This window comes from Coturnix japonica, chromosome 9 (genome assembly GCF_054131305.1).
Source record: "Coturnix japonica strain WE chromosome 9, WE-NBRP24, whole genome shotgun sequence".
Taxonomy (NCBI): domain Eukaryota; kingdom Metazoa; phylum Chordata; class Aves; order Galliformes; family Phasianidae; genus Coturnix; species Coturnix japonica.
In genome coordinates, this window is record NC_140671.1 from 3,016,787 (window position 1) to 3,043,739 (window position 26,953).

The 26,953-nt window shown below is 38.3% G+C and overlaps 1 protein-coding gene across 4 annotated transcripts in view; it reads left to right on the top strand.

Moving 5' to 3' along the window:
* Nucleotides 1-10,428: 10,428 nt before the first annotated feature.
* Nucleotides 10,429-26,953, top strand: part of TMEM132D (transmembrane protein 132D) — a 176,213-nt gene continuing 159,688 nt past the window's right edge. For 2 of the 4 annotated variants that reach the window (XM_015878476.3, XM_015878477.3), the window contains exon 1: nucleotides 10,429-11,674. In XM_015878476.3, the coding sequence (XP_015733962.2) occupies nucleotides 11,596-11,674 (79 nt within the window). In that variant the 5' untranslated portion in view covers nucleotides 10,429-11,595. Of the gene's footprint in view, nucleotides 11,675-15,519; nucleotides 15,588-26,953 lie in introns of all 4 variants that reach the window. The other 2 variants (XM_085509479.1, XM_015878479.3) reach the window with 2 other exon arrangements.

Genomic DNA, 26,953 nt, shown 5'->3' on the forward strand with positions numbered 1-26,953 from the left:
CTGTTGCACTCTGAATTGTTTGGTACTTGGATAGGCTTTAGTAGTTCTTCCCATGTATCTTGCTTGAAAAGTAGCCTAGCCCAGATTTTCTTATTAGTTTTTGGACTTTTATTGTTTTTTACCAAAGTTGCTCATAACTATTCTTTTTAATGAGTCAAGCAGTGTCAACACGAGGTCATTGATTTCAGGAAGAAGCCAGCACTTCATAGCAGTGGAATTATTTGTTAATGGCACAACTGAATAGTTTATCTGTTTAAAGCACATAGCATACACCCTTTGTATCTTCCTTAAATTGTTAAATCCTGAAGAAGTGTGTATGTGTGTGTGGGGGGGGGGGGGGGAGGTAGTGATAGAGTAGATGTTCCATTATGCAGGGGGAAAAAAGAATGCGTTCATTCCTATATAACATCATTTCAGATATAATGATGCAATTTATGTTATTCTGTATCTGAACCAATATTGTTTGATTAAATCATCTAAACATGCATTGCTGAGACTCTTACTGTGTAACAATGACACTAGTCTGACTAATGTTAGTGTAAGATTGAGTTTAAAACAACTTGAAAATATGCTGGACTTTTTTTTTGTTTAAAATTGCAATTTAGGAAATCAGTGCCATAATGCTCTCACTCCCACTCGTGCTCAGTTACGCAAAGAAAATGTGTTTTTTTGACCTACATGTAACCACCTGTATGAGCCGATGTTCATTACAGTAGCAGAGAGGTCAAATTCTTGACCTTAGACGAGACTTTAAAAGTCTGGTATGCTACAGAATAACTACTTCAGGATTAAAAAAAAAATGCTAAGAGTATATACAAAGCTTATATGTCTCTTAGGAAACAAAGTTAGGCTGATACCAATAAGCAAGAAGCTCAGCTGTATGGTAGAGATTGAGTGTCTCATAAATTTGAAGTCTGCAATTAATCTTGTGGCTGAAACGTAAGACTATAGGCAAGGAAAAGAAAGTTTCCTGGGTTTTCAGACAAGTCTTGTGGACAAGATCCCATAAAAGCTTAATTTCCCCTAGGCTTGAGGAGACCGACACGGATATCTCCAACTATAGTCTGCCTTTCTCTTTGAAGCTAAGTCATAGTGCATCCAAGAATGGAAAATGTGTGAGCCTGGAAGAAGGAGAAATAAAAGGGAGTTAAATCATAGTGACTTGGGCATGTGACTGAGAATGGGGAGTTCACACGCTGCATACCTGATTACTGGTGAGCACTGAATATATAAAATTAACCTGAGAAAGTCTCCTAATCTTGGAGAGTATCATGGAAATGCTTGTACTCTTATTTCCTGAAGGTAATCTCCTATTTTATTGTGGTCTAGAGAAGCTCAATAAGCACAGTTCAGATAAGGGGGGTCTTGGGTAGTATAATCTCAAAATAAGCACAGAAAACCCTTTCCTTGGGATTTTAGGTTTATTTATTGTGTTTCTGAAACAATCTGAATGCTAGCAATCACCTGGCAAACTGCTGTTTATTGTCTGATGCAGCTGTACCCATTTATTTTGCAGTTTAACTAGCTTCATCTGCACCTGATTAACTACAGCTGATGAACTCTGAGCAGCTGTAACTAATTAGTGCACTCTAACAGAACTTTGGGAAGGTCAGTTTTTCAGATATGGTACTAGGAGAGTGTTAGAAATTCCTGAAATGGCTGGGGATTTCTTTGTCTTTTTTTTCTTCATATGTTAGCACTGTTGTGGTTATAGTATCATTTGTTAGCATTCACAAATTCCTACTTGACTTTTGTCTACTGGTGAGCACAGGGCTGATGTTTTTAAAAGCTTGATGTGCAGTGACTCTAATATCCATCTGTTAGGTATTAAGAGTTAGAATCTGTCAGGGTATATTTCCCTTCAAGTACCTTTTCCACTGTGTTGCTTTCTTTGACTCTAGTCTTGCTCATCAATATCATACTGCCATTCACACAGAGAAAATGGGTGTTTTTGTCCTTAAGTTTGTAATGGATTCATTTTCTTAATCGACCATTTTGGTATTATGGAAGCTGATAAGGAAAGAAAAGATTGTTATGGAGTGAATCAAATATAAAATCCTTTCTGGAACTGAACTTGTCTTCTGCACAGCTTAGGTGCATATATAAAGCTAATTGGAAAAATGAAACTATGATAAAATACTTATTTTTTTAAAAAGCACTTCTAGGCAATATATAACTAAGAGAAACTTGGTTTTGCTCCTAACTCTAGTAAGGTGTTTTGTAATCCGGATTGGTTATTCCATTTCCTGTTGTGTTTAAAATTTCCATTTTCCTTACAGTATTTTTATTATATCTTTTTATTTGTAAGCCATATTGTGATGGAAAATGCTATAAATTGAATGCAAAGCATCAGGAATGTATATAAATCACAGTAGTGATCGTGACTGGGGTATTTCCTGGGAAACATTCACTCTGTAGAAGATGTTTGCTTCTGTTCATTAACCTCAGGAAGAGCTAACTGTTAATGGCCTTAACCACTCAGGTGTGTTTGCCCTCAGTAGGCTGTGAGCAGATAGTTAAGAACTCAGACTGCTGTATTTTCAGAGGATTTTATTTTTGCATTCATGTTACTGCAATATGGGCACTTGCATGGAGTTAATTTCCTTGCCTGGTAGATTGAATCAAGCTTTCTGAAAAAGAAATCTAGATTCTATTAAAAACTGACAATTTCAAACCTTAAGGGAGTCATAGGCTACAGGTAAAGCCTTAGGAATCTTGGCAGGGCAATATTATCTGGGAAGAAATTATTTTTGAGGCAGCAGGCCTTATTATTCTGGACATATCAGGAAGCATAAATGAATTTAGCTTCAAGAAGCCACTGTCAGTAATGGCTGACCTTGATGGAACAAAGGCAGCTTAAAAGATGACGGTGTTCAGTGCAGTACTCTACTAACAGGGAGAACCTAAAATGGTATTTGGAATAATGCCACAGGAAGTTTTAGACTATATTTAATTACTGGGTTGAACTTCATTCTGGGCATCTCTGACTGGTTTCGTGCAGGTTGAATCAGGATAGGGTATTGATAGGCTAGTACTTTGGCAAGCTACTTTTTTATATCGCAAAACAAAAACTTGCTCAAGCTTTGGTGGCAAAAGTACTCATTTCTTTCAGTGGTATGAGAAAATAAGGATAGTCTGCCACTTATAGCTAACACTATAAAAAGTGCTGTAGTTATCAAAGCTGTGTAACTGCATGGATAGCGCTCTGAGTGACCACTCAAATAACAAAAATGCAAGCTATGTAGTGGAAGGGAATTTGCAGATGCAAATATACAGTAGGATTAACATTGTTCAGCATAGTGGAAAAAAGACATTGCTCTGTTATCATATGTCATCTTCCAAATGTGTTTTCAGTTGGCTGGAAGTAGTAGGAGGGGCTCTAAGTACAGAACAACAGGCTGCTTACCATAAGATATCTGTGAATTGATGTTTGATAAGTTGGAATTTTCTATGAGAGATTTTCTTTGGGAAAGATTCCCCTTAAAATTATTTATCTCAAAGAATGATGAAATTTCATTCCTTTGGAGGGGCAGAGGGTCAGATTAACTCATCCATTTTTCTTTTTCCCTTCTAAATTGGAAGTATGTTGATCTATATTGTCTGCTTCCTCTAGAAAACTAGAGTTTAACTACTTCATTTGCTTGTTCCCTTTCAGCCAGGCTCCATGATAGTACTGTGATGCACTAGAGTGCAGTATCAGTTCAGTGCAGTGGATTTAAATATTTACACTTCATTGTCTTGGTAGAAACCGAAAGAGAAAACCAACATTTCACTTCCACCATATGGGCTTTTTGTAGGCTGTTGGAGTTGGTATGCAGCTTTTATTCACAAAAGGAATGTAGCAACCAGCAAACTTGTGCCACTTTGGGGGGTTGGGGACTGCTAATTAGAACAGCAGTGTCTCCAGACTGAATGTCAGCAACTCCCTTCAGGTGGAATTTAGTGCATCGTAAGGTAGCCCTTATAAACCTTATTTAATAACAAGAAGCTGGATTTTATTATCTCCTGAACCATCTTCTTCTCTCTTTACTTTTTAGTTTTTCTGCTGTAAATTCATTACAGGTTCTAATGCATCAGCTTTTCAATTTTCTATGCAATTTTAATTCTTGTTATAAGGACTGACTTCCAATAGTGCTTTTTATTTTGAGTTCAATGTTCACGAGTCTAGTGTTATTTCCCTCATTCCATTTCCTTCTCCAGCAGCTTCAACTGCAAGGACAAGCAATGTTTGTAGTGTGAAGGTTAGAAAACTCCAGATATCTTCATTTGCTTTCTCCTATTTACTGACTCCGTGGTTTCAATATGAAATCTACTATAATGTGGAAGCTGTTTCCAGTATACTGTAATGGCTTCCTACCATATGTTCTCCCATCTGTGGTAAGGGTGAGGGATCTGGAAGTGGGGGGGAAGAAAGGAAGGCAAAAACTTAAGAATGAGTTGAACTGTGTGCGATGTTTCCCTTCCTTAAAGAGGAAGTAAATATGTTTGTAAATATGCTTGGAAAGTGAGTGTGTTTTGCACATCATGAATATTTTGTTCTCCTGCTTATTCTACGTTATTTATTAATTATTAAGGGTTTTCTGTAGAAAAAATAAGGGTTATGAGTCCTAGAAAAATTAGCAAAACTGAATACTGCTCAGCAACTGTAACAGAACAAATGATTTGAAGTCATTTCAATTGATTGAAGTGATTTATTTATTTTTTTTTGTCTTGGAGGGGAGGAGGCCTTCAGTGATGGTTAACACTCTGGACTTTTGCTATGGATAAACCATAACAATATTTTAAACAGAAATGCTTTTGAATGATGTGTATGTGTTCTGCGTGTTCTTCTGTCTTATGGTACTGAGAAAATTTAGCAAATTAGGTTTGCATTTTAAGAGGTACACTTACACAGAAGGTTTAAATTTGAGTCTATATGTCTTTTTGTTTTGCTACACTTTTTAATCTTCCATTCATAAATAGTTTAGAAAGAACCTATAAATAATTAAACTGTAGAAACATTATAATATGGTTATAATTATAAAAGCTATAATAAACAGTTATATGTGTCGATTATTATCTTTTAGATAAGAAAATGAGTTACACGTCTGACTCACAATAATGAGGCTTTGTTCATTCATGCATCGTGAAATGTGTAGCACTAGAGGTCACTAACACTCCATCATTAGCGAGTATCTACTGCAAAACGTGGTTGAGTCTGGTCTTAGCAACAAGCCTGTTTTGCTATGAAGTTCAGTAATATTTGTACTGCCAAACAGACAACTGTTTTAAGGTCTAATGTATACGCATAAGTAGACACCATATGTGTTTACGAATATATGTTTACAAAAGATCACAAACAATTCAGAGCTGCTTTTTTTTTATTTGCAAATTTGGATTTCTCATTCCTGCCAAATTCCTGGGTTGTATTCTGTTTTGTTACAATTTCATTCTAATATGCAGCCAGCCTATAAGTGATTATACCATATTTCACTGAGTCTTGGGGAACCACACACCTTTTAAGTCCATCTCCCAGCATGTGGCACTAGAAAAACATTGTGTCTTTGCTCTTGGGCACAAATTGTGAACTTAGAATTCTCTATTTATTTTACTCCCCAATTATCTGGCCCTATACACAGTATTGTGCAACAAAACAATGTTTTTCCTGACTGTTATGTTAAAACTATCAGTTGAATGGCATGAAGTTACGTATTTAGATCCTTTTAATAAAAATTACTTTTTTTTTCAGTATTTGCCTCTATTCATTATTTAGACCTTCAGTTTAAAAAAAAAAAAAATCAACAAAACACCAGACCCTGTATGTCATCAAAATCACTGTCAGTAATGGCTTATTAATTAAATGTGAAAAATTGTTGGGATGGGATTCAGCAGGGATGATGGAAAATAACTTTTTTAATGTGCCACATGCTGGGATGTTCTGATTAGATGTGTCTCATTCAGCCTATATTAAGATAAGGACATCTTAAAACAGCAGATATTCTATTTCTGGCTCACACTAGAAACACTGTAGGCTGTTACTGGATGATAGGGTAGGTCTCATTCCTTGTCGAAACAACACTAGCGTGTAGTAGAGGTTGGTATTACAACCATAATAGCAGAAGAGATGTGGCAGTTGTCTGTAAAATGAAAAATGTCATGAAAAAAGAAACTGGGGATTGATTGATTTCTGCTCTTTTCCAGTGGAAGTTGGTTGAGATGTTTGTAGTGTGGGTTATGGGTAATGATCTTGCATGTAAGGTGCAGCTAAGCTAGGGATGTGGTTTACTTGAGGGCCAGAATGTTGATGTCAGAAGTTATGAGTTCAAGGGGAGACCTATGAAAGGAAAAGTTACCATTTTTCTAAATGCATAGAAGACCACCTGTGGCTCAGGTGTTGGGTGCTGGGGAAGAATTCAAGGGGATGATGTATTTTGGCCTTGTTCTTGGCTGTGCATGCAAAAAGTGTTTGCTTTTTGAATCAGTGGGAGGCAACATCAGGCTATACAGGGTTCTCATCTGTCCCATCCCTATGCTCTCATTCATTTGATATCAACAAAGGTATGTTAAAAAAAAAGCAGGCAGTGCCTGCAGGAAAATTTCTAAATCCCCCCTACAGTCATGTTAAATGGGCTTCACCCTTTCAGCAGCTTGTGAAACATCACATCAGCTTGTCTGTGGTTATGTCTCAGAACAGTCATGGTGACATCCTCAGTTCTACTGTCTCATGATCTCTGCTGCTATGAACAACTGTCCTTTTTGAAAGCTACACCATTGAGAATATTACAAGATTTCAGACTGGACACTGTCCATGTTAGCAATGGCACAGATTTGTCTTTCAGGTTCTTTCATCTGTTATAACTTCCAAAGTGCTCATTATAGTGCAAAGCATCTCACTGCTATGGAGACCTGAGTTGGGTACAACCAGGCAGATGGGGTTTTCATTTGTATCTATTAATTTTCTTGTTTGTTTCTTCCCATAGTGATTTTCTGCCTGATGTGTACACTTACTGGTTAGCCTATTTATTGAGATTGAGTTGGTTTCTGTGCCTTACAAGATTTTGGTGCATGTAAATCTGTGCATTTTATCATACTGTGAGTACTGTAACTTGTAGCCAAAGCTGCCTTTAAAATCTTGTTGTTAGATGAAGCAGGTTACTGTATTAGTTCATTAATTAAATAAAAGGCCTCTAGCTATACTTCTATACTTGTCTATTAGAGTGCTGCTGATTTGACTGATAACAGCTAAAGAAAAGTGACAAAAAAACCTTTAGAATTCATATGGAACCAAGCTATTTCTGAGTTTTCATTGGAAACAAGTAAAGGAGAGTGCAAACTGACTGACATCATCTACTTTTTCAGCCATTGTGAACTGACAGCAAGCCCAGCAACATAAAGTAGCCTGATAGGAATGCTATTCTCCAAGAAGGTTAGTGTTTGATCATTAAAGAGATAGGCACTCCAATGGGTATTACCATTGACAGTAGAACTACAAGCTGTCAAATATATTTTTATTGGAGCCCTGCAAAGATTTTGAACTGAATCTGACTCTCTCATATAACAAAAGCACAGTAAGCAAAGTGATTTCATTTTATTTATTTTCTTGAGTTGTATGAGTTGAACAGATGAAAATTAGTTTTAAATGTATTAAAGATTTAATGTCTCATTCTGCCTTCACTGAAACAAAAATCTGTGTGTTGGTTAATGTCAAAAAGGAGTAAGATCCAGACATTAATGTGATATTGAAGAGTGTGATTTAGTTTGGTCTTGGTGGTGTCTTCTCTTACCACAATCTGATTTTCATATTATTCATGTGGGAGCATCACAAAGAGCCTTCAGCTGCTGCCTGTGACTCATCTGGCTGAGATGCAGTGTGCACACGTGACAAAAGGAAGTCCCTTCCTGAAATACTCTGTATAGTCTAAGCAGAGAAAAGAGAAAACGGAGGTGATAGGGAAAAAATGAGTGATAGATGCATAAAATAGTAAGTTCCACAATTGGAGCAACCTATATTTTGTTTTATGAGCAGCCATTACAGTACAGCTACTGCATTGTGACTGTTAAATGTTTTGAACACAACACATTAAATTGTATAAAATTGCCAGGAGGTCAAACTGATCATGCAGATTTCTTTTCATCTTCCGAGTCTATAATTCTAATTGCTCTTTATTTTGAATGTTGTGTGATAACAAGCCCAAATAATCCATTTCAAGGTCCTCTGTGCACTCTTGAAGCAATTGCGGGTGTTAGAGGGAGGAATGAAAATCTGCCTCTAAAAATCAATTGTAAAGTATACAGGGGCTTCAGTGCAGAGGATTTTTCTCTCATTTTGGAAAGTAAAAAATATTTTTGGAGAAAAACATATAACTGCTTTGTTTAGAAGGCCCCTGCTCCATTTAACATGCCATGCTATTCCATGTCTGTGGACAGAAAGAATTATTAGAATACAATTGGCTTTTGAAATGACTTATTCTTAGATTATGGGCTGTGTTTAGTTCCCACATCCTTACATATGTATATACATCTTTTATAAATGACATGTTTTTCTACTTTTTAAACACTTAGATACTGAGCAAGATTTTTCTCTGCTGTGGAAACACATAGGAGTGAAAAAGAGTGGGCAAAGATATTTCTTTCCCAATCTACCTGGCTATGTTCTGTTCTTTAGTCTGCTCTTCACTGTATCAATAGGACCTCTCCTAAACCTGTACTTCCAGGCTGTTAGTGAGGGAGCATTATTGTTGGAGCACTAGAACAGGCTGTACAGAGAGACTGCAGAGTCTCCTTGTTAGGAGACATTCAAGACCCATCTGGATGCCAACCTCTGTAACCTACTGTAGGGAGTAACCTATTGTAGGGAGCAGGCTTTAGCAGGGGGTTAGACTCAATGGTCTTTTGTGGTCTCTTCCAACCTCACCAGTTCTGTCTCTTAAAAAAAAAAGAAAAAAACAAACAGAACAAAGGAGGTGAATCAATGAACTGATTAGAAGAATTAGTAATTTTAATTAAATAAAGCAGACTGTATCCATTGATATATTGCATTGACGATGAAACAGGAAGACTCAGAGTAACGATGGATTTTCCCATTACTTTGTCAGATATAGATTTTTCTGCTTTTCTGGTCAGCCATAGGTTGTGCAAATGCAGTTTTGCAAGAGTCTTTGTTGCCTTTTGTTTTCCTAAAGCCTGTTTTCCCTTCACAACTAGTTGTGTGTTAATTGCCTGGAAAGCTTTAGACATGTTTGCTTTGCATATTGCTAATAAAGAAAGATGTTTTCTCATTACTTAATAGTGAGAATGGATATTTTTCCATGAGCAGTATCTAGGAAAGCTTTCCATCACTGGTCACAAAGCGTTAGATGCCCAGGCTAGAATTTGTCTTGTTCAAGTGTTTTCACTTGTGCTTAGAGTGAGACATCAGAATTGGGACACAATGCAGAGTGAAACTTTACAGGGCGATTGCGTGAGAGTTGCATTCTTGTCTTTAGCACCTGAAGGCAACAGATTGCTCGTAACTAGGGAGGCCTTGTGAAGGGTTGGAGCACGGAGCTGGTTAATGGGGACAATGGGAGAGTGGAGAAGGGTGTTGACAGGACACTGTGTGTCCATTACTGACTACTGAAAGTGAAGTGTCTGAAGAGTGTTTTGAAGTGAAAAGGCTGGTGAGGCATAACATTTAATAATTAGTTACTGACCTTTTAAAGTGACTTTTACAAACATAAAGGAAATAAATAATAGGTTGAATTTAGTTTTATTTTATGAAACAAAATCTCTCTATGTTGGGTAACACTGGAAGGTTTTGGGCTGTAGGTTGTGTCAGTAGCATTTTCTGTCTTTTTGTCAGAGTTCCTGTTCCGATATGGTGCATTTGCTTCAGCCTCAGTGCCATTTCCAGAGATCTGTTCCATTTAGGTCTGGGATACCCCCTGGGATTGGTGATATTTCGGAAACTGACACTAATTTACAGGATGGATCTGCACTGTCACCCAAATACAGCATTTTCTCACTGTGTGGTTGAGTGTGGTTTTGAGGGTTGGCAAAGTATGTAGAATCAAAGTTTATTTTGAATGACCTGCTTTAAAGCTTCAGCAGTGCAGATGTTGCTCCAGGAAAATATTTGCATTCCTTAGTAGATACACCACGAAGGGACAAAGTGGTTGCGAGTTCTTGTAGCTACATTTTTATTTATCTTGTTTAGAATAGGCTGCAGCAAATTGGGTTTTGCTGCTATTCTATCTGCCAAGCATAACGCAAATCTCATTATTAGGCTCAGCTAAAGGTTTGGCTTAGCAGAACTGTTGTAGCACTCATGTCTCCTGCAAAGGGAAACCTCAGTGCAGTTACTTACCTCCTTGTTCTTCTGTGATTACTATTTAGATCAACTGTACACGTTGTTTCTTCTGTTCAATAGGTACAATACACAATACAATAGGTATTGTGCACTTTATTACGGAATCTTCACGTTATTTCCCCATTCTGTCCATGCGTTTCGTTCTGCTCACGACAGATTCAGTAGACGAAGGAGAGCTCCCAACCCAACCACGTGCGGCAGCACACATTGCCAAAGCAGCGTGCTCTGCCGGCTCCGGCAGCCCCAGCTCCGGGATCGTTTGGGTGCCGGCAGCAGCTCAGCGGTACCAGGAGCCCGGTTCGGGGTCTGTCTCCTGCAGCTCTGCCCTGGGCTGCCGCTGCTCCGCTCCCGGGCGGGCGAAGCCCCGTCCGCTGGGCAGGGGGCGGCGGCGCTCGGTTCTCCGCTCCCCTTGGACCGGGGCCGGGCCAGGCGGTCCCGCTCCGCCCCGTTCCGCCCCGCTCCGCACCCCGCTGCCCTCGGATTGGGGCTGCTGGGCTGCCCGGTGCGAGGCGGGGCTTGGGCGGTGGGCTTTATTTATCTATTTGTTTTCCTTTTATTTATTTATTTATTATTTTTGGGGAGGGGGGGGGATATTTTCGCGGCGTCTCTCGACTTAAATCTCTGCCACTGTCAATAGCAAACGCGGCTCGCATAGGATGGGCCGGGGCCGGCGGAGGCGGGCGGGCGGCACGGACCGGGCTCCAGCCGCGCTGCATCCGCTCGGGCTGCAGCTCCCCGCCGGCCCCGAGCGCATTGAGCGGTCTGCGGCCATGGCTTTCGGAGGGGATTCGCGTTCTTCCCCTCTGTCTCGTGCAGAAAGTCTGACAAGTCTATGAGGAAACTGAGAACTTCAGGAAAGGGGGAGGAAAAAAAAAAAAGCAAAGAGAAACAAACGAGCGAACGGCAACAGCAAAACCTGCCTCCGGGTTCGGATGATCTCTGGGCTGATCAGCAGCAGCCAGAGGTAAACTTTCGTGCAGCAGCGCATCTCCGGGCTGTGCCTGTCGCCGGGGCTCGGGCTGCGAGCTGAACGGTTCCTATTTCTCCGTTGGAACGAGCGGGTTTTACTTTCACAGCGTCATTTGTCTTGAAGCTAGGAGGGAGGCTAGGGGAGGGCTCGAGGTGAAGGAGTCAGTGCTTTCTCCAAAGGAAATGCTTTTTGTGCTCAAGATGACCTCTTCTGAAAATGCAGCCTCTCCAGCGGACTGGTTGTTATTTTGACTGGGAAGTGTGTGAAACTGAGCCCTAACTTCCCACAAACCCTTAGGATGTGCACTTCTGGGATTAGCAATATGGGGCATCTGTTATCACCTCTCCTCTTGAGCCTGGCAGCTCTTTTTTCCAAAGGTAAGGCTCCGCCTCTTCTGTCTGTCTTACTGCATTTATTGCATCTTGGTTCTTGTTTGTTTTCTATATGTCCCCTCTCTCTGTGATGCCTTGAATGTTGACACTGATGAATCAAGACTGGAGGTTTTGGGACAAGTCGAGTGTTGGTGAATAAACAAAGATATCTAGATGGGAAATCTAAGTGGCAAGATGTTTTTTACTGTACCCTTTTATTGGGGCGTTTGTTACCTGCAGGGTGAGTTTTTGATCCCATCGATGCTGGTGATCACATGAGCTGATAACTCAGTTGTGGATTGTGAAGGGTTTTGTTCAAGTCTGAAATCTTTGGGGTACGGGCTGCTGGATTCAGCTGCTCTGCTCTTATAAAATAAAAAATTTGATAAGACTTTTCAGACTTGGAAGTGTTTTTTACTGAATCAGAGAAATACGTGCTTGCTAGAATGTTTAAAAGCTGTGATATGAGCCTGAAGCAGGCATCTGGTATTTTGCACACTGAATAGAGTTGGAATGTCCTGACAGCATGACTTCGGAAGACTCAGTGGTATCATGTTGCCCTCAAGTGTGTTTACAGTAAAGAAAACCAGCATGTAGACAATGCACTTATTTGTGTGTGCCTTTAAAGACTCTTTTGAACTTGTCAATGATGGCCCCAGCCAAAAGGTGAATGCATTTTTGCAATAGTTAATTTAGATGATCACTCCTGTGTAAAGTAAGTTGGGACAAGCATATGTTTCTACTGAGAAGGCATTGTACATTAACAGCTATATCCTGGCAGGAAAAAAAAATTGAAAGCTCCCATGTGCTCAGTCTTCAGTGAGGAATAATAGCATATGCATTTAATCTGTGAGTTTGCAAACATACTGATAAGGAGTTCTGCTCAGAGACAGATCACTGATCGAATAAAATAGTGCTAAAAGATGTCAACACTTTCCTTTTTGATTGAGCTATTTTTACTAATAACTTTTTATCCAAAACTGAACTTAACTGACAGAAGGCAGAATACACAGCTGTCTATTTCTGGGGTGGTTCCCTATTAAATAAATAAACAAATATAATCTTTTCTCCCTTAGAACAGGTTGAGAAAGAAAGGAACAAAACTGTGAGTCTTCTCCAGTGTTACTTAACTGCAGTGCCTACATAAGTACAGTTTAAAAGTTGTGATTGGAAATGCATTAGCAGCAGGAGCTGGAACTCTGAGTCTTCTGAAAATATTACTGCTTTCACTTGGCACACAAGAAGCTTTTGATTACCCAGCTAGACTGTAAATCATGTACTTCATTATAAGCAATATGAGTACTTTGGACAGGCTAACAATGCAGAAAGAACATGAACTTTTTCATCTTATTTTTTTGTGTGTGAATTTGTTTCGATTTGCAGCTTTAACACTGCAATAACAGTGTTTGACTGTGATGGCAGCTTACTGAAATCTCGGAGTATGAGTGGCATTGTAGCCCTATGGAGTTCAGTGCTTTCTTTATTGCTATCTCAGCAACTATAACACTCAGATACTAATTTGTCCTTAAGTGTTACTTACATCTCCTTTGAAAGATAAACAGGCAGAAAATTGAGCTTGGAAAGGAGGTCTCTCAAGTAGAAAGAAAATGCTGTAGAAACCAATGGGTGAGATTCTTTTCTGGATATTATGAAGTCTCATTAAATCTGGTATTTCTTGAAACTGGATAGGCAAGATCCCATTAGAATTACTGGCATTTTCTGTTATTTATTTTGCACTTCAGATATCTACATGCTGCTGTATGACTGCTGGGACTTTCTGCTCTTCAGTAATACAGATATCTTCTATCTTTAATATAATTGTCTGTTACTTAGCATGAACAAAGACTCTGTCTGCACTTCTCTGCTTTAGTACACTTTGGAAAAGACCAGAGCGTTCTAGAGATTTACAGTATGAAATAGACAATGCATGAGGTTGATTCTCTTTGCCCCCTTGAAACAGATTAAAAATAAACAGCAGGACTTACTTTTTACTGCTACGGGGCATGTTTCTTTGATGCTTTTCTGTTACTAGTAGAAAAACTCTAATTTATGACATGATAAAGTTTTCCTAAAGAGATACAGAATCTTCTAACCTACAACAGCAATCAGCTGTCTATTGTGCACAGGTCTGTTGCTGATTACTCAGAACCATGGCAACACACCTTCTCACTGTACAGTTTCAGGTAATAATGTTGAAGACTTGAGAATTCTATTGCAGTTTTGCTTCGCTTTTATCTTGTATACGAAGAAAATAGCTCCAGCCTGAGAAGTGAAATGTTGTTTTCTATAAAGAGCTTCATGTTCTCATCAGAACAACTTGTCACTGATGATATAATCCATGTTTTTTAATAAGTTTTTCAGCCTTAAAATATAAATGTGCCTGTATACATATATATCTATGGAGAGAGGGGGACAGAGAGGTTGTAAGGCTATGTAGTTGCAATTAGGGATGGGTACGTTTTGCAGCCTTGCCATTGACTAGGAGAGTTTTGGACCAGTCTAAGGGAGCTGTTGCTTGCTCTCAGGTAGCTGGGCTTGTTGCTATTTGGCATCACCCATGAAATGGAGTCCCCAAAAACCTTCATTTAAGATGTAGCCAAGCCCAGCTGATGAGGGAACTGACACTAATAGAAATAGGTTCATTAACATGGGCATTTTGTTCCCTTGCTAAAGGGAAAAACCTTTCATTGGCTTTGCTGAGCTAGAACAAAATCTGTAGTACTGTAAACCCCAAATTTCATGCTTGGTACAAATTGATTATGTACTTAAATCTCCTTAAATATATATATAGGATGTGTATTTTGAGACTTAAGACTAAGAAACCTTTTACATTATGAATATATGTTGTCAAAATATTCAATTTCAGATCTAAATTGAGAGCAGCAAAACCAAGAATACTATAGTGACTTACTGCCTGTGTTCTGATGGGCTTTCCATGTTCTTTGTCATCCTGGGCTGAAATTGTCCTGCAGGTTTCTTTCCAATGAGATCTCAGGCCTCATAGCTGCTGTTCTCATCTTTTTTTTTTTCCCCCCTTGGTTTTTAGAAAACCATGGCTTGGCAAATGTGTTGGGCATGATTGCCTTGTACACCCTGAAGAGTGCTCTGTACAAGCTGTGGATGTTCTGTTTGCAGTGTTGCCCATCACCTGTTATGGGAAGGCTGGGGAGGGGTGGGGGGGGGGTGGGGAGGGGAGGGTGTAGAGGATCTCCAAGAAACCAAACCCCTAAAGATTTAGTCTGGCATTTTGTAGTATCCTTTGAAACCTCTTGAACCCATGGATTCTTATATTACAGAATGTTTTTGTCTTGTTATGGCCAAATTTCCTCTTTGCTGCTTTACTCATTTTTTTGTGATGATACCTAATAGCAGAATATGTTGATTATGCTGGAATACTTCAGTTATGACTTCAGTAGGCTGAATATACAGTATATCCACTGGCTTCAGTGGGAGCAGTGCTGCACAAAGAACGAGGCAGCTGAGCTTCTTGGGTGTGTTCCATCTTCAGAATGCTGTGGGCCATTTTTGATGATATTTGTCTGCAGACTGAACTGACATTGAAGTGTGCTTTGAACCCAGTATAAATAGAAACATGGAAAATGAGAAGCTGAGGAGTGCTACAACTTGTCTTTCGGCACTACTTACTTTGTATCATTGCTCTGGAACACTGATAGCAGAGGGATGGAAAACAGAATTGTACATGAGATTAAAATTGAGGGTTATTATATTTGATTTAAGATATTTCTCTCCCCCAACCCCCCTACGGTGTCTAGATGGGAGTTTGGAATTGAATTTCAATTCATGTTGACAGATTTTGATGATGATGATGAGGGACGTGTGGTTTTTCTCAGGGTAACTGAGCTGACAATACTTGTGGGCAGACTCCTCCCAGGCACCTGCTGCTCTTGCTGTGCAATTGGTATGTATAGAAAACACACTGCATGCTGATTTCAGATGGCTGCTACTTAGGTGATCATAAAGTACCAGTATGGTCAGTAAGAGTATTTCTCTTACGCTCTGTCTGTACACAGAAATCAAAACAGGTTAACTTGAAAATACAAGAGAGAGAAGAAATCTTTCTAGCTTAAGGTTCAAGCTGTTTCCATTAAAAACAAAGTTCTTGTACTTTGCCTCAGCTGCACTGAACTCACTGTCTTCTGAGAAATTATGTGAGGGAAGGGGAAACTGAGATGCACGTTGCTTTCTGTTTCTTGCCAGCGTATTTCTGGGAGAAACCCAGTTCTGGTTTCTTTTAGAAAAATAATAATTTCAGACTAAGCTAAAAAAAAATTCTACAGCTAGACCCATGTTTTATTTGTCAGCTGCAGTACTGGCTTAATGTGATTTGGCTTCTAATATTTCCCTGTAATGTTCTCATTTTTTACTTGTGTCTTTTCTATTATTATTTCCCTGGGACTGGCAGGCTTTGTGACACCAACCAATGTTTTGGATGTTAATAAAAGCAGCTTTATTCAATAAGGATGAGTTTTATTTAATAAAAGAATCGAAAGATAACCTGACTTCTCATGCTGCATTCACATTAAATCAACCTCCTGAGGTTGTTGTGGATGCTACATTTAGTGGCAGTCTTTCACTGGTCCTGGATGCACAAACCTGACTCCAGACAGACTGGTTGCAGAAAAGCTTCAAGAGGTAACTGAGATTCATTGCAGGTTTGGTTTATAAAGTGTTACATTAAAATACTCGATTTTCACCCATCTCCCTAATGTTGCCAGCTGCAATATTAATGGCAATTGAAAATGAAGTGGATTTTAAATACTTCAGAGATGTTTAGATAATGCTGATTATTATGAGTGGATTAAGGTTCATATTTGAGTATGTTGGGCTACTTTGGCCTCCTGTGTGGGGAGAAAATTTACTCTAGAAAGACAATTCATTCCTTCTATTGCATAGGCTTGGTTCCAAGGTAGGGTGCTAGTCTGGTCCTGCAGAGCTAATGGATTGAAGCCTTCATACTCCAAAGTGTACAGCCTGTGTGGTGTTTGGGCAAGCCTCCATTTTTCCTATTTAGTAGCGCAACTTACACAAGAAGATGACATAACTTCCAGATCTATGGTATAATATATTTGGGCCCATCTGTAGGTCCACAGTGGGTGTGAACCAGAGCATATTTAAATCAGTATATCTTTTCATTGCCTCTAGTAAGCTTTAATTCAGAGTGTAGACAGTTTTCTGGTGCAGTGTTGTTCAGACGTGGCCCACACACCAGTAGTGATTCATGGAACATCTGAGCAGTGTTGTGAAACCAGTGCCAGACATCTCATGCATGCAAGCTAGAAAAGAACATGGAGAAAATAAACGTAGAAAGGATGCATTCAGAGTGCATCCTGATTTCTCTTTGGTTGTAAGCTAAAACATTTGTGACAGTACTGTGCAAGATGGTCCATGTTTCTTTCAGAAATGTTAGTTTGTTCTTGTCCTTAAAAGGTTTGATGAAAAACCACTGTAGTGAGGCTAACTGTAATAATTTAAAGTATATTTCTCTGAACTGTTTATTACCTTAATACTTTGGACACAGCAGTTGATAATGTGAATGTTTTTAATCTACTCCAGCACAGGTTTGCTAAAGTCAGCATTGAGTAGTGGCTCAGTGAAGCAAGGTAGTAGTCTACTTGAGTTGCTTATGACATCTGTGCTGTAGGGTCAATTAACTTCCTAAGAGGCTCCTACTGTATTCTCTGGGGATGAATGTTGGCTTTCACACTTCTTGACTTGATTTTCTTTCTTTCTTTCTTCTTCTTTTTTTTTTTTAATAAAGATTTCTGGAGGTAGTTTTCTGTACTGCAGATGATAGATTGCCCACTTGAAAGATGCTCAGCAAGATGTGCTCATTTTTGGTTCTTGTACAGCCCATGTAGAAATGGTTGGCAGTCGCTCTACTTAGACCAATGCCATCCTTAAACTTTACAAAATGTAGGGCGTTTCCCTTCCTTCTGCAGTCAGTTCTTTCTCATAGGCCCTTCTAGATCCATCTTTAAAGTTAGAATTGACCTGAAAGAAATCTTGATGTTGTTTCAGTGGATTGTATCTTTACAGGAGTTTGCTTGCATTCATAAGCCTGTGCTGCTGGCAAATGATGTCTTGATACAATCAACAATATGGAACTTAAGGCAGAATCAAGCAATCCTGGTTCTGCCCAGTGGAGGGCGGAGGTTCAATGTACGTTCTGTAAGTTTATTACCACATTTAGTTACTTTGTAAGCAGCGCAAGTTGAGTATTTCTAGTTTTCACTGCTCTGTCATGTTTACACCAATTTTCTTTGCCTTGTTCTGTTTAGCATCTCTGTTAACTCAGATCATATGAGTTAGGCTCTTTGTTATGTATCATCTTTGCCAACAGAATTTGGCTCAAGTGAAAATAACTTGAAAAACTTATTTTAGAATAACTTGGTCTAGCTTCTGTAGAAGAGGATGGAAAAGGAGCATTTGCGAAGGAGGTATCTCCTAATCTAGTAAGCATGTTAGTGCACATCACAGACTGACTGGACCGTGTCATCTAGATTCTAGTGGCAAGAATGCTTTTCCAAGATTAATGTATGCTTCTCAAAATCTGTCTTTGTGAGCTTTGTGGTATCCCTGTTAGTGACAGAGCTGTTACGCCTTCAGTGACTACCAAAAGCAGGGTATTGCTTTTTAAAGACTGATACACTGATTTCCATAGATCATTTGTTTGTTTACTGTGGGTTTATCAGTTAAGGTTCTTTGATTCCATACCCTTGTCCATACCACTGGGCAAACAGTTGTACAGGGATCATGACTTCAGCTGTGCTATACTCTCTCCTTTGTGGTTGACTGTGTCCCCTACAGCACTTGTCTGATAAGAGATGATTTCTTGCATACTGAACACTTGTGCACAGTAGGATTCTGTTATATACTTCTGACTCTTTGACACCATCTGCCCACTAAAGTGGTTTTAATGGCTTTCCACTGAGCCAGGCTGTACTACAGCCCTGACAGCATGCTCCTTGTTCTTAAAAAATAAACAAAATCTCTTTAGAAAATCTATCTGTGAACACTGGCTTCTGTAAGAAAAATGTTGATTACATACCACTGCATATTCTGGAATCAGAAATATCTCCTCTTGATGAGTGTTAAAATAGGAAAATGACTGATGGTGCCAGGTTGGTTTGTTGTTGTTTTTAACAGTCTTATTAAGCATTATTTCTTGCCCCTCACACCCCACCTATGTCGGGGTGGATCAGATATTTCTGTGCATTTACAGAAATGCAATAATTTCACCTCGTTGGCATGCTCTTCTTCTATGAAAGCTGAGCAATGCAGCAGTTTGCTATGGTGATTTAGGTGTCAGGGTACCCGCTGGCTTTCTGTAACCTTTGGAAAATTACTTCAATTCCCTTTGTCTTCCCCTTTGTCTACTCTGAATGCAGGTTCTTTAGAGAAGGAACTGTTAACTTGCTGTTTATGTAGCACTTGCCCCTCTTCTCGGATGAGATGTACATTTTACCATGCTAGAAGTGATTAATTACTAATGGCTTAGTTACAAATTGGAACATAGCATTCTGATTGCCCTGGTCACTGGACAGTATTAAGAACTCCGAGTTTTGTTAGAATAGAAAATAAGAGCATGTTAATGGAAAATTAAAAATGAGATGAAAGTTCTCGTCTGAAGCATGTGTTTCTTTTCTATGCCTTATTCTGTACTGCTGGTTTGTATAGGGAGTTAATACAAGATATGAACTTCTGTTTCTAGCTGCCTGTGTACTAGAAAATAACATATGCTAAGACCCAATAAAAACAGTCTTCTGTGATATTATGTTTTGAACTTTTCAGTAGGCTGAGAGATGTGCAATGCCTTCATCCCAGAGAGGGGAAACTAAAAACAACAAAGGAAGAACTTCATGGCAGTCATAAATCATTAGCTGTGAAACTTCACATTGGAAAAGACATTTACCTGTGGAATACGTATTTATTTATTTAGGAAACTGACAACAGTTCCAAACAGTCATTTAATAAAAAGTAAAGAATAAATGCAACTATGATGTTTTTGAATGTCATCTTTACTGCCTTCAGATTTTATTTTTATTTTATTCTTTATCAGAGTATCTGCTTCTTGGCTTTATGACTTGCTTCAGGTAGACAATATATGGATGGACAATGTCTATCACCAGAACAGTCCCAGGTAGTCTGATGTTCCTTACGTGTCTATACTACAGCCCATAACATTTGATTTGAATTTATTAAAACAGTACCAAGTTCTATCCTAATAAATAATATAATTATCTTAATGTTAAGTAAAGCATTTTGAATCAAGGAGGTGCAATCCAGTCTGCACAAAATATCTGAGAGTCAGAGCTGTTTTTGAGGTGATTCTTATGAAATTTAGAAACATCTCTAGTGGAGGACAATGGGAATTTTAATTTTTAATTTCAAACTAAAATATCAAAATGTCAGAACTAACCATAACGTAGATCAAACTTAATTCCTCCTGTTTATTGTAAACTCATGTTACAAGCAGGCAAGATGGATTTCTGCTTTTTTTTTTTTTTTCATAATTGTGTATTGCTTTTTTTTTAATATACCTTCCTTTTAATAACAGAAGCTCTTACACTTTGCAAATGCCTTTAGTGTCCTTCCTTGACCTGCTGGCAAAAGGTGAAATTGATGTGGGTTTTGTTTACTCCTCAGTTGAAACAGATTGCAAAGCTCTTCCAAACAGACCTTGCCTTCTGCCCTGGTGCTGGTAAGAAAAAACGTGGGTACTGCATTATGTGGTATTACAGATACCCTGCAACTTAAGGGAAAGTGATAATGATGTAGTATTTTATTCTGCAACTAAAACTGTGTTAAATGCTGTGAAGATATAGAAACAATAGATCTTTTGGAGTCAAGGTCCAGATTTAAGGAGGAAATGTGGTTGCTGATCTCAGTGCCTTGGGATTCAGCTATAAAACTCCAAACTGAAATAGATACTGCTTATCTATATGCTTGGATGTTTTGATGAGTGAGCTGAAAGGGTTTGAAGTGATCTTATTATTTTTCATCCAGCCAAAATTCTGCAGCACTGATAGAGACTGCAGTATGATATTGAAGATCACGTGGGTATTTCTGGGAAGAAATTCGGACTTTAATTCCTAGCCCCAGTCATGTAGCTGTGGTCACTTTCAGTTACCGCCAATGGCTGCTGTTTCAAGTGTTTCCAAAAAGCTGAGCATCCCCTTTTCATAATCATGGACCTGGGCCAGCCTAGCAATTTCTCTTTGGCTTTCTGTTCTGTATTGAGCTTTACAGACCACTATTGTATGAGATTTCCCACATCTGCCTATCATTCAGGCAGTTCCCATTTCTTAGTCACTTGTTTTTTTTCTTTCCTTATGAACTGGAGCTGTGACTAAATTGGTTAGTCTTAATGGCTCATCATATCTTGTGTGGGCTTCCTGTTTCCGACCCCTGTTTTCTCTTCCACTGCCAGAATGTACACACTAGTAGACAAATGCCATCTGGGAATTGTAAATCTGTCATCAGTACTACTGCTATGGTTTGTGTGTGTAGAGATGTGAAGACTATTATAAGGGCTGACTAATCTGCATTGGAATTGTAATTTTTTAAAATGATGTCCATCTTGATTCTTGAGGCATCCAGCTTTTGGGTCAAAATCTGTAAGCTCACAATGGTGTTTTATTTTATTACAGCTCAGTGGTTAAACCAGCATGGGGTTAAATGGCTGTTTGAGCCATGGACCAATACCTAATTAGTCCTTGATGGGATTCAAGTAAATATTTTTGTTGTGTGAAAGCAGTACTGTTATATTTCTTTCTAAATTCTTTTTAAGATGTCAGCATGTAGCCTTAAGGATGTGAGAGAGAAGTAAAGCTTGTCAGCTTCCTTGCCTGCACAGAATTAGTCTGAGCCTATTGGAAATGAAAGGTTCAGAGAGCACAGATGGAATAGATTGAAGTAGCAGCTTTGAGTGAATTGAAAGGGCAAGTTTACTGGCTAATAGTGATCTCAATGGGCAGAAAGATACCCAATAGATACAGATTGTAATTGTCAGACTTTGTAAAGTCCTCGAAAGAACTGCTCAAGGCTTTTTGCTTTCCAGTCCCAGCCTATGGTAGCCTTTTTTTTTCTTTAATTTCAACTAAGATATCTTTTATTCCCTTGTAATAAAGGTAAAACATGGAAGAACGTAATAATTATTGGATTACTGAGGCAAAAACTTTTCTCTCATTGGTTTTCTGTTCTCTTAAGATAACAATATTGTACAGATGCATCTATTTAGAGATTATTTCTTCATTCTGTGGATGAAAGCTAGATTTGCAGAAGCATTTTAATTTTAATTTAGGCACCAAAGTGAGTAGTGAGATGTTAAGTTAGTCTCAGCATTTTGATGTGTGCTTTCAAGAAAGTCCATCCAGAAATGTCACAGTGGGAGGTAGTGAATGCTGAATGCTGCGAACCCTCCCACACCAATCCAGGGAGTAGAGCAATAGAAAATCTGGGTCTGAATCATCTGACAATTTTACTACAGTTCCCAGCTCAGTGGACAGAATCTTGGCTGGACTTTAAGGACGCTGATACAATATTAGGAACTATTAATACTGCACCAAAATTTAATAAAGTGATCTTTTAAATTTCAGCTTCAGTTGGCTTCACTTAAAGAAAAGAGTGATCTCATACTTAACAGTTCTATTTAAACAGTACATTGACTTAAACCTAGAAAAGAAGTGTAGACTCTGCTTTTTAAATTTTTTTTAAATACGTATTAATCTCTTCAAGTTGATCTTTAAGAAATGCAATGAGCTGTTTGAGATTTATATACCATTTTATCATATAACTTCCTAATGCCTCAATAGGAGACAGAAAGTGAATAGTGGACTGGGTTGCCAGTCTACGGAAGGTGCAGAATCATTTGATATTGTACTGTTGTTTTCATAAATGACAATGTGCCTTTGTTTTTAATTCAGATTTTGTTTCACTGTTCATGGTTATCTTCTGCTGTCATATTAAAATCTATTTTGAAATTCAAAGTCACTATCAGTGCAATCACTAATACCTAAAATTCTTCAATCTCTCCAAACACCTACTGTTCAAATTACAGAAATTAGGGTTGTTTTAAAGCCATCTTAAACTGATTTTACAGTCATCCCCTCTTTAGATATTAGAGCCAAGACTGAATTTTGCCTAAAGGCTTGAACTGATAACAGAAGCTTTCTACCACAGCCAGTGTTTTTGCTATCAAGTCTTCTCACTTATCCTACCAAAAATTTTCCTGTAATCTTAGCAGTTTCATATATCCCTGTAATGTTCTTAAAGCAATACAAATACCAGGTAAGATTATGGGAAAAATACCAGAGAACTGTAGTGTATGTCCTGTCTGCAGAGGGACTAGAATTTTAGGAAGAACAAGATGGCAATAAATGATCAGAACTGTCAGTGGCCTGGGAGGGTAGGAGCAGTATCTGTGCTTAATCAGTCCTCCCCTTGCATCCCATTGATTTCATTGTTCTTAGGCCTTTCATTGATCACAGAACTGAACAACCTTCTCCTTTTACTAGGGTTAAACAAACTAACGATACCATGCTAGGTAGTTTGTTCTCATTCCCAAACAAAGGTTTTACACATATTGCATGCACTGTAAAATCTATATCTGCTTCCTAAAGTTAAATTCTTGCTACACTGATTCAGGGCTGGTTAATCTCGCAATATCCACTTCATTTTTGGAGTTCCTCTTCCCACAAATTGATGCTCCCAGAAAGAAAGTGGTGCTTGTTTTTCCTCATTTTGCTTTCTTACACTAATTTCTTATAATTTAGAGCGTATTGTGAAGTCAGATTTGTTTCAAAGCTGACCAAGCTTGCAGTTTTCAGATTATTTTTTTTCCCCTCTTACTTAGATATCCACAGGCCTGCTATTTTTCTCATATGCTTAGAAGCTGCAGGTGGGTGTGCTGATTGCATACCATTTCAGAGGTGCTGGCTACTGAGACATGATTTAAAACACTAGAATAATTCAGTAGTTTCTCCTGTGAGTTCCCATATGGGCATATTGTTCGGAGGCAATTTTCCCTGAGGGGCTGCTCATCTACATAACCCCATAGTTAATGTACCAAAGACTGTTTGCTTAGTTTTATTCTTTTGATGGAGCAAAAAGAAAAAAAATGTTGGTGGAGATTCATTTATCTGTTTTTGGAATATAACATAACATGTTCATAGAGTCTCCATTATATTAATGTGGCATATTAATGCTGTTGGGTGCAGTTTTGATAGGTTTCTGGTTTTGTTTTTCTGCACTGAAGACATACGGGGATGTAATGCTGTCATCTGGAGTTGAGAGCTAAATGCTAATAACCATATTCATACCTAATGAATTCTTGAATGCTTCCTCGTGGTTGAATACAATAGATCATTGCATGAAACCATTATTTCTAGCATCTGACAGCTCCTGCACCATCATCAGAGTGCTCACCTATTCCACATATCATCTTTTCTTTGGTAACACATCTGATAGGTTTGAGCACAAAGCAGAATATTTTAAAAAAACTTATATTAAGTGTATTAAAAAGGAATATGTGAGGCAGTGTAATGCTATTAGAATTTGATTATTAATTCAGGAGAAAAAAAAAAGGAGCAAAATTAACACAACCTTGGCTGAAGTTTATAGCTTTGAAGAAAATGGGGCCTCAGAGGAGCAGTAAGGACTCAGGTTTGATTAAAGTGGGATTTCAGAAATTCTCTGCACTGAATGAAATAAAAAGGTATTCAATTTAATTAGATAGTACTGTGGAGGGAAGAGAGGTATTTCTCACCCATTGGCTTTCTATACAGCCTTTAAAACATGGAGTACGTCTGTAACAGTTTTGGTAGACTTATTTTTTCAACTCAAGGGAATTATGCTGGATTTATAACTTTCTGATAACTTTCCTTAGACAGACTGGGGAATGTTCCTATTAAAGCACACAAACTTTCTGGAGTCCAGCTCTGTAAGTTTTTTTTTTTCCTGATGAGAGCAGTTCATGTTGGGATCAAATACCTTTGAGAGTGAAATGTTCAGAAGGAAATGCTGATTTTTCTCAGGATTTCCTGTGCTGCTCTCTCTAGATAGCTGCTTGTCTGTTGTGTCAGAAGATGCCCACAGAGTCTGGAGTCACTATACTAATGAAGCTTCTTTTTGCTGTAATGCAGAGAAAGAGACACTTTTCTTGGGTTATGCCAATATTAGTGATACAAAACTTAGTTCCAAAAACTTATAATCAAGCAGAACTATGCCTTACTGTTGTATAGTGCTTTTGATCAGGTGATTTCAAGCTACTTCATGAAGAAATTTTATGCACAGAGAGGCTAAAAGAACTCAGGTATGAAAACTGGCACAGCCTCAGTAGACTGGCTCGTGCTTCAGATGTAGGTTAATCGCTTTGGATTAGCATGGCAGCTCATGGGTCAGAATTTGTCTTACTCTTAGGAAATTTACCTTTTTATTTCTTGCTGAAGAGCCTGGTTAAAATCCATTAAGTATGGACTGAATGGCTTATTTCTCAAAAACTTGAAGGTTTGCTTGAAAGAATGGAAGTTTGGAGTGCTTCATGTTTTACTCTTGACTGGTTTGGATGTACAAAGAGTGTTTAAGAGTTCTAACAATGAAATAAGTGTTATACTGTTTAAATGTCTTGATCTTGAGATGGAAACAGTTGTATGTTTTCCAAAATGTATGGCTATTCATGTGTTTTTTTTTCCCATCACTATAATATTAAACTTTGATGTCTAAAAACTTAGATTAATCCAAGTATTCATTAACAGAAACAGAAGCAAAACATTTTAAGATAAATATATTGTACCAGTAAAAGAAGCATCTGCAATCCTTTGTTAATAATAGCCCTCCCACTACCTTTAAATATCCGACTGTGGTAGTGGTTTATGTTCAGGAATCAGCTGTAGCAATTTGTGTAATGGAGAAAGCAACTGTTACGGAGCAGTGCTGAATGATCAAATTTTATTTGTTCATAAAAACCTTGGAGGTTAATAACTTTGTTTTGTGAAACAGATGCTTAATTCTGAGCCTGGGCAATTGCCTCTTTTATGTTTGGAGAGGAAAAAAAAAATGGATGTTTTGGATTACAGTTGACTGTGTAATTGTATACGACAGATGTATTAAATTAGCCTTTCTCAAAGCTTTTGGAGTTCTGCCCCTCTGAACTGTAAATTTTACTTGACTTTCTCATTTACAGGTTGCATGAGACCATTCTGTGCATGTTTTGCTTGTCTTGAGATAAAATATTCTGAATTTGCTATGAATTTACAGACATACATATGGGTAGAAGACAAATTCTTTAGCATCTATGATTCAGACTATGAAGTAATAGGAGAGAAAGGAAGGAATCCTTAAAAAGAAGTGCTCCAGTGCTTTTGATTTGCCTAAATCCAAAACTTGCTCTCTATATTTAATGTTCCAGTTTGTGCCACAGCCTGCTTTCACTCTTTGAGTGCATGAGGGCATTCTGCATGCATTTAATGAACCAGGCACTTCTGAAGTCTTATTAACAATATCTCAATTGTATTTGAGCCCATGTCCTCATACTCTGCTGATGAAAACAGGACAACCTTTTATAAAATGGGATGCTGTGTGTGTGAAGGTAGCAAGTGTGGAACGTAGTTTTCATCTGATTTTCAAAGAACCCCTACTAAATTCAGCTATGTCTCACCTTTATGTGAAGGTGGAGCAGTTTCCATGGAATTACTATGGGTTTACTTTGCCTTAACAGGAAACAGAATTTATTCCCTTGATTTTAATAGGAGAAACTTTAAATAGAATCACTTCTGCCTCCACAGCACGTACATTTGCTACATGTACTTTCCCTGGTTCCATTTCCTGATATGCTAAGCATTTTCTGAATCTATTCCTCAAAAGCTGGCATCTGTTTTTGACTCTAAAAATGACCTTAAAAGTTTGTGCTTGAATTACCTGTTTTATGTCCTCATCTCTCCAATGTATCAAGAAACAGAACAGGAATTTCTTATTTGGAGGGAAGATCTTTAATAATATTTGTTTCTTGTTAAAATAAAAAGTGGACGTTAAAAATATTTTTCAGTGGAAGTGCCCACTAATGAAATAACTGTACCAGATAACAGTTTAAAGTACAGGTAGCTTGTAACAAGAAAATTAACGTTCTCCAATGACAGTAGGAGAATTTATGCTTACGAAAAAATTAATCTCTGTTGCTCTCAGGAAACTGAAGATTTCTGTAACAGTAACTTGTCCTAAGAATGGAAACTTCTTTGACTAAATGCATTCTTATGTAATTATAACCTG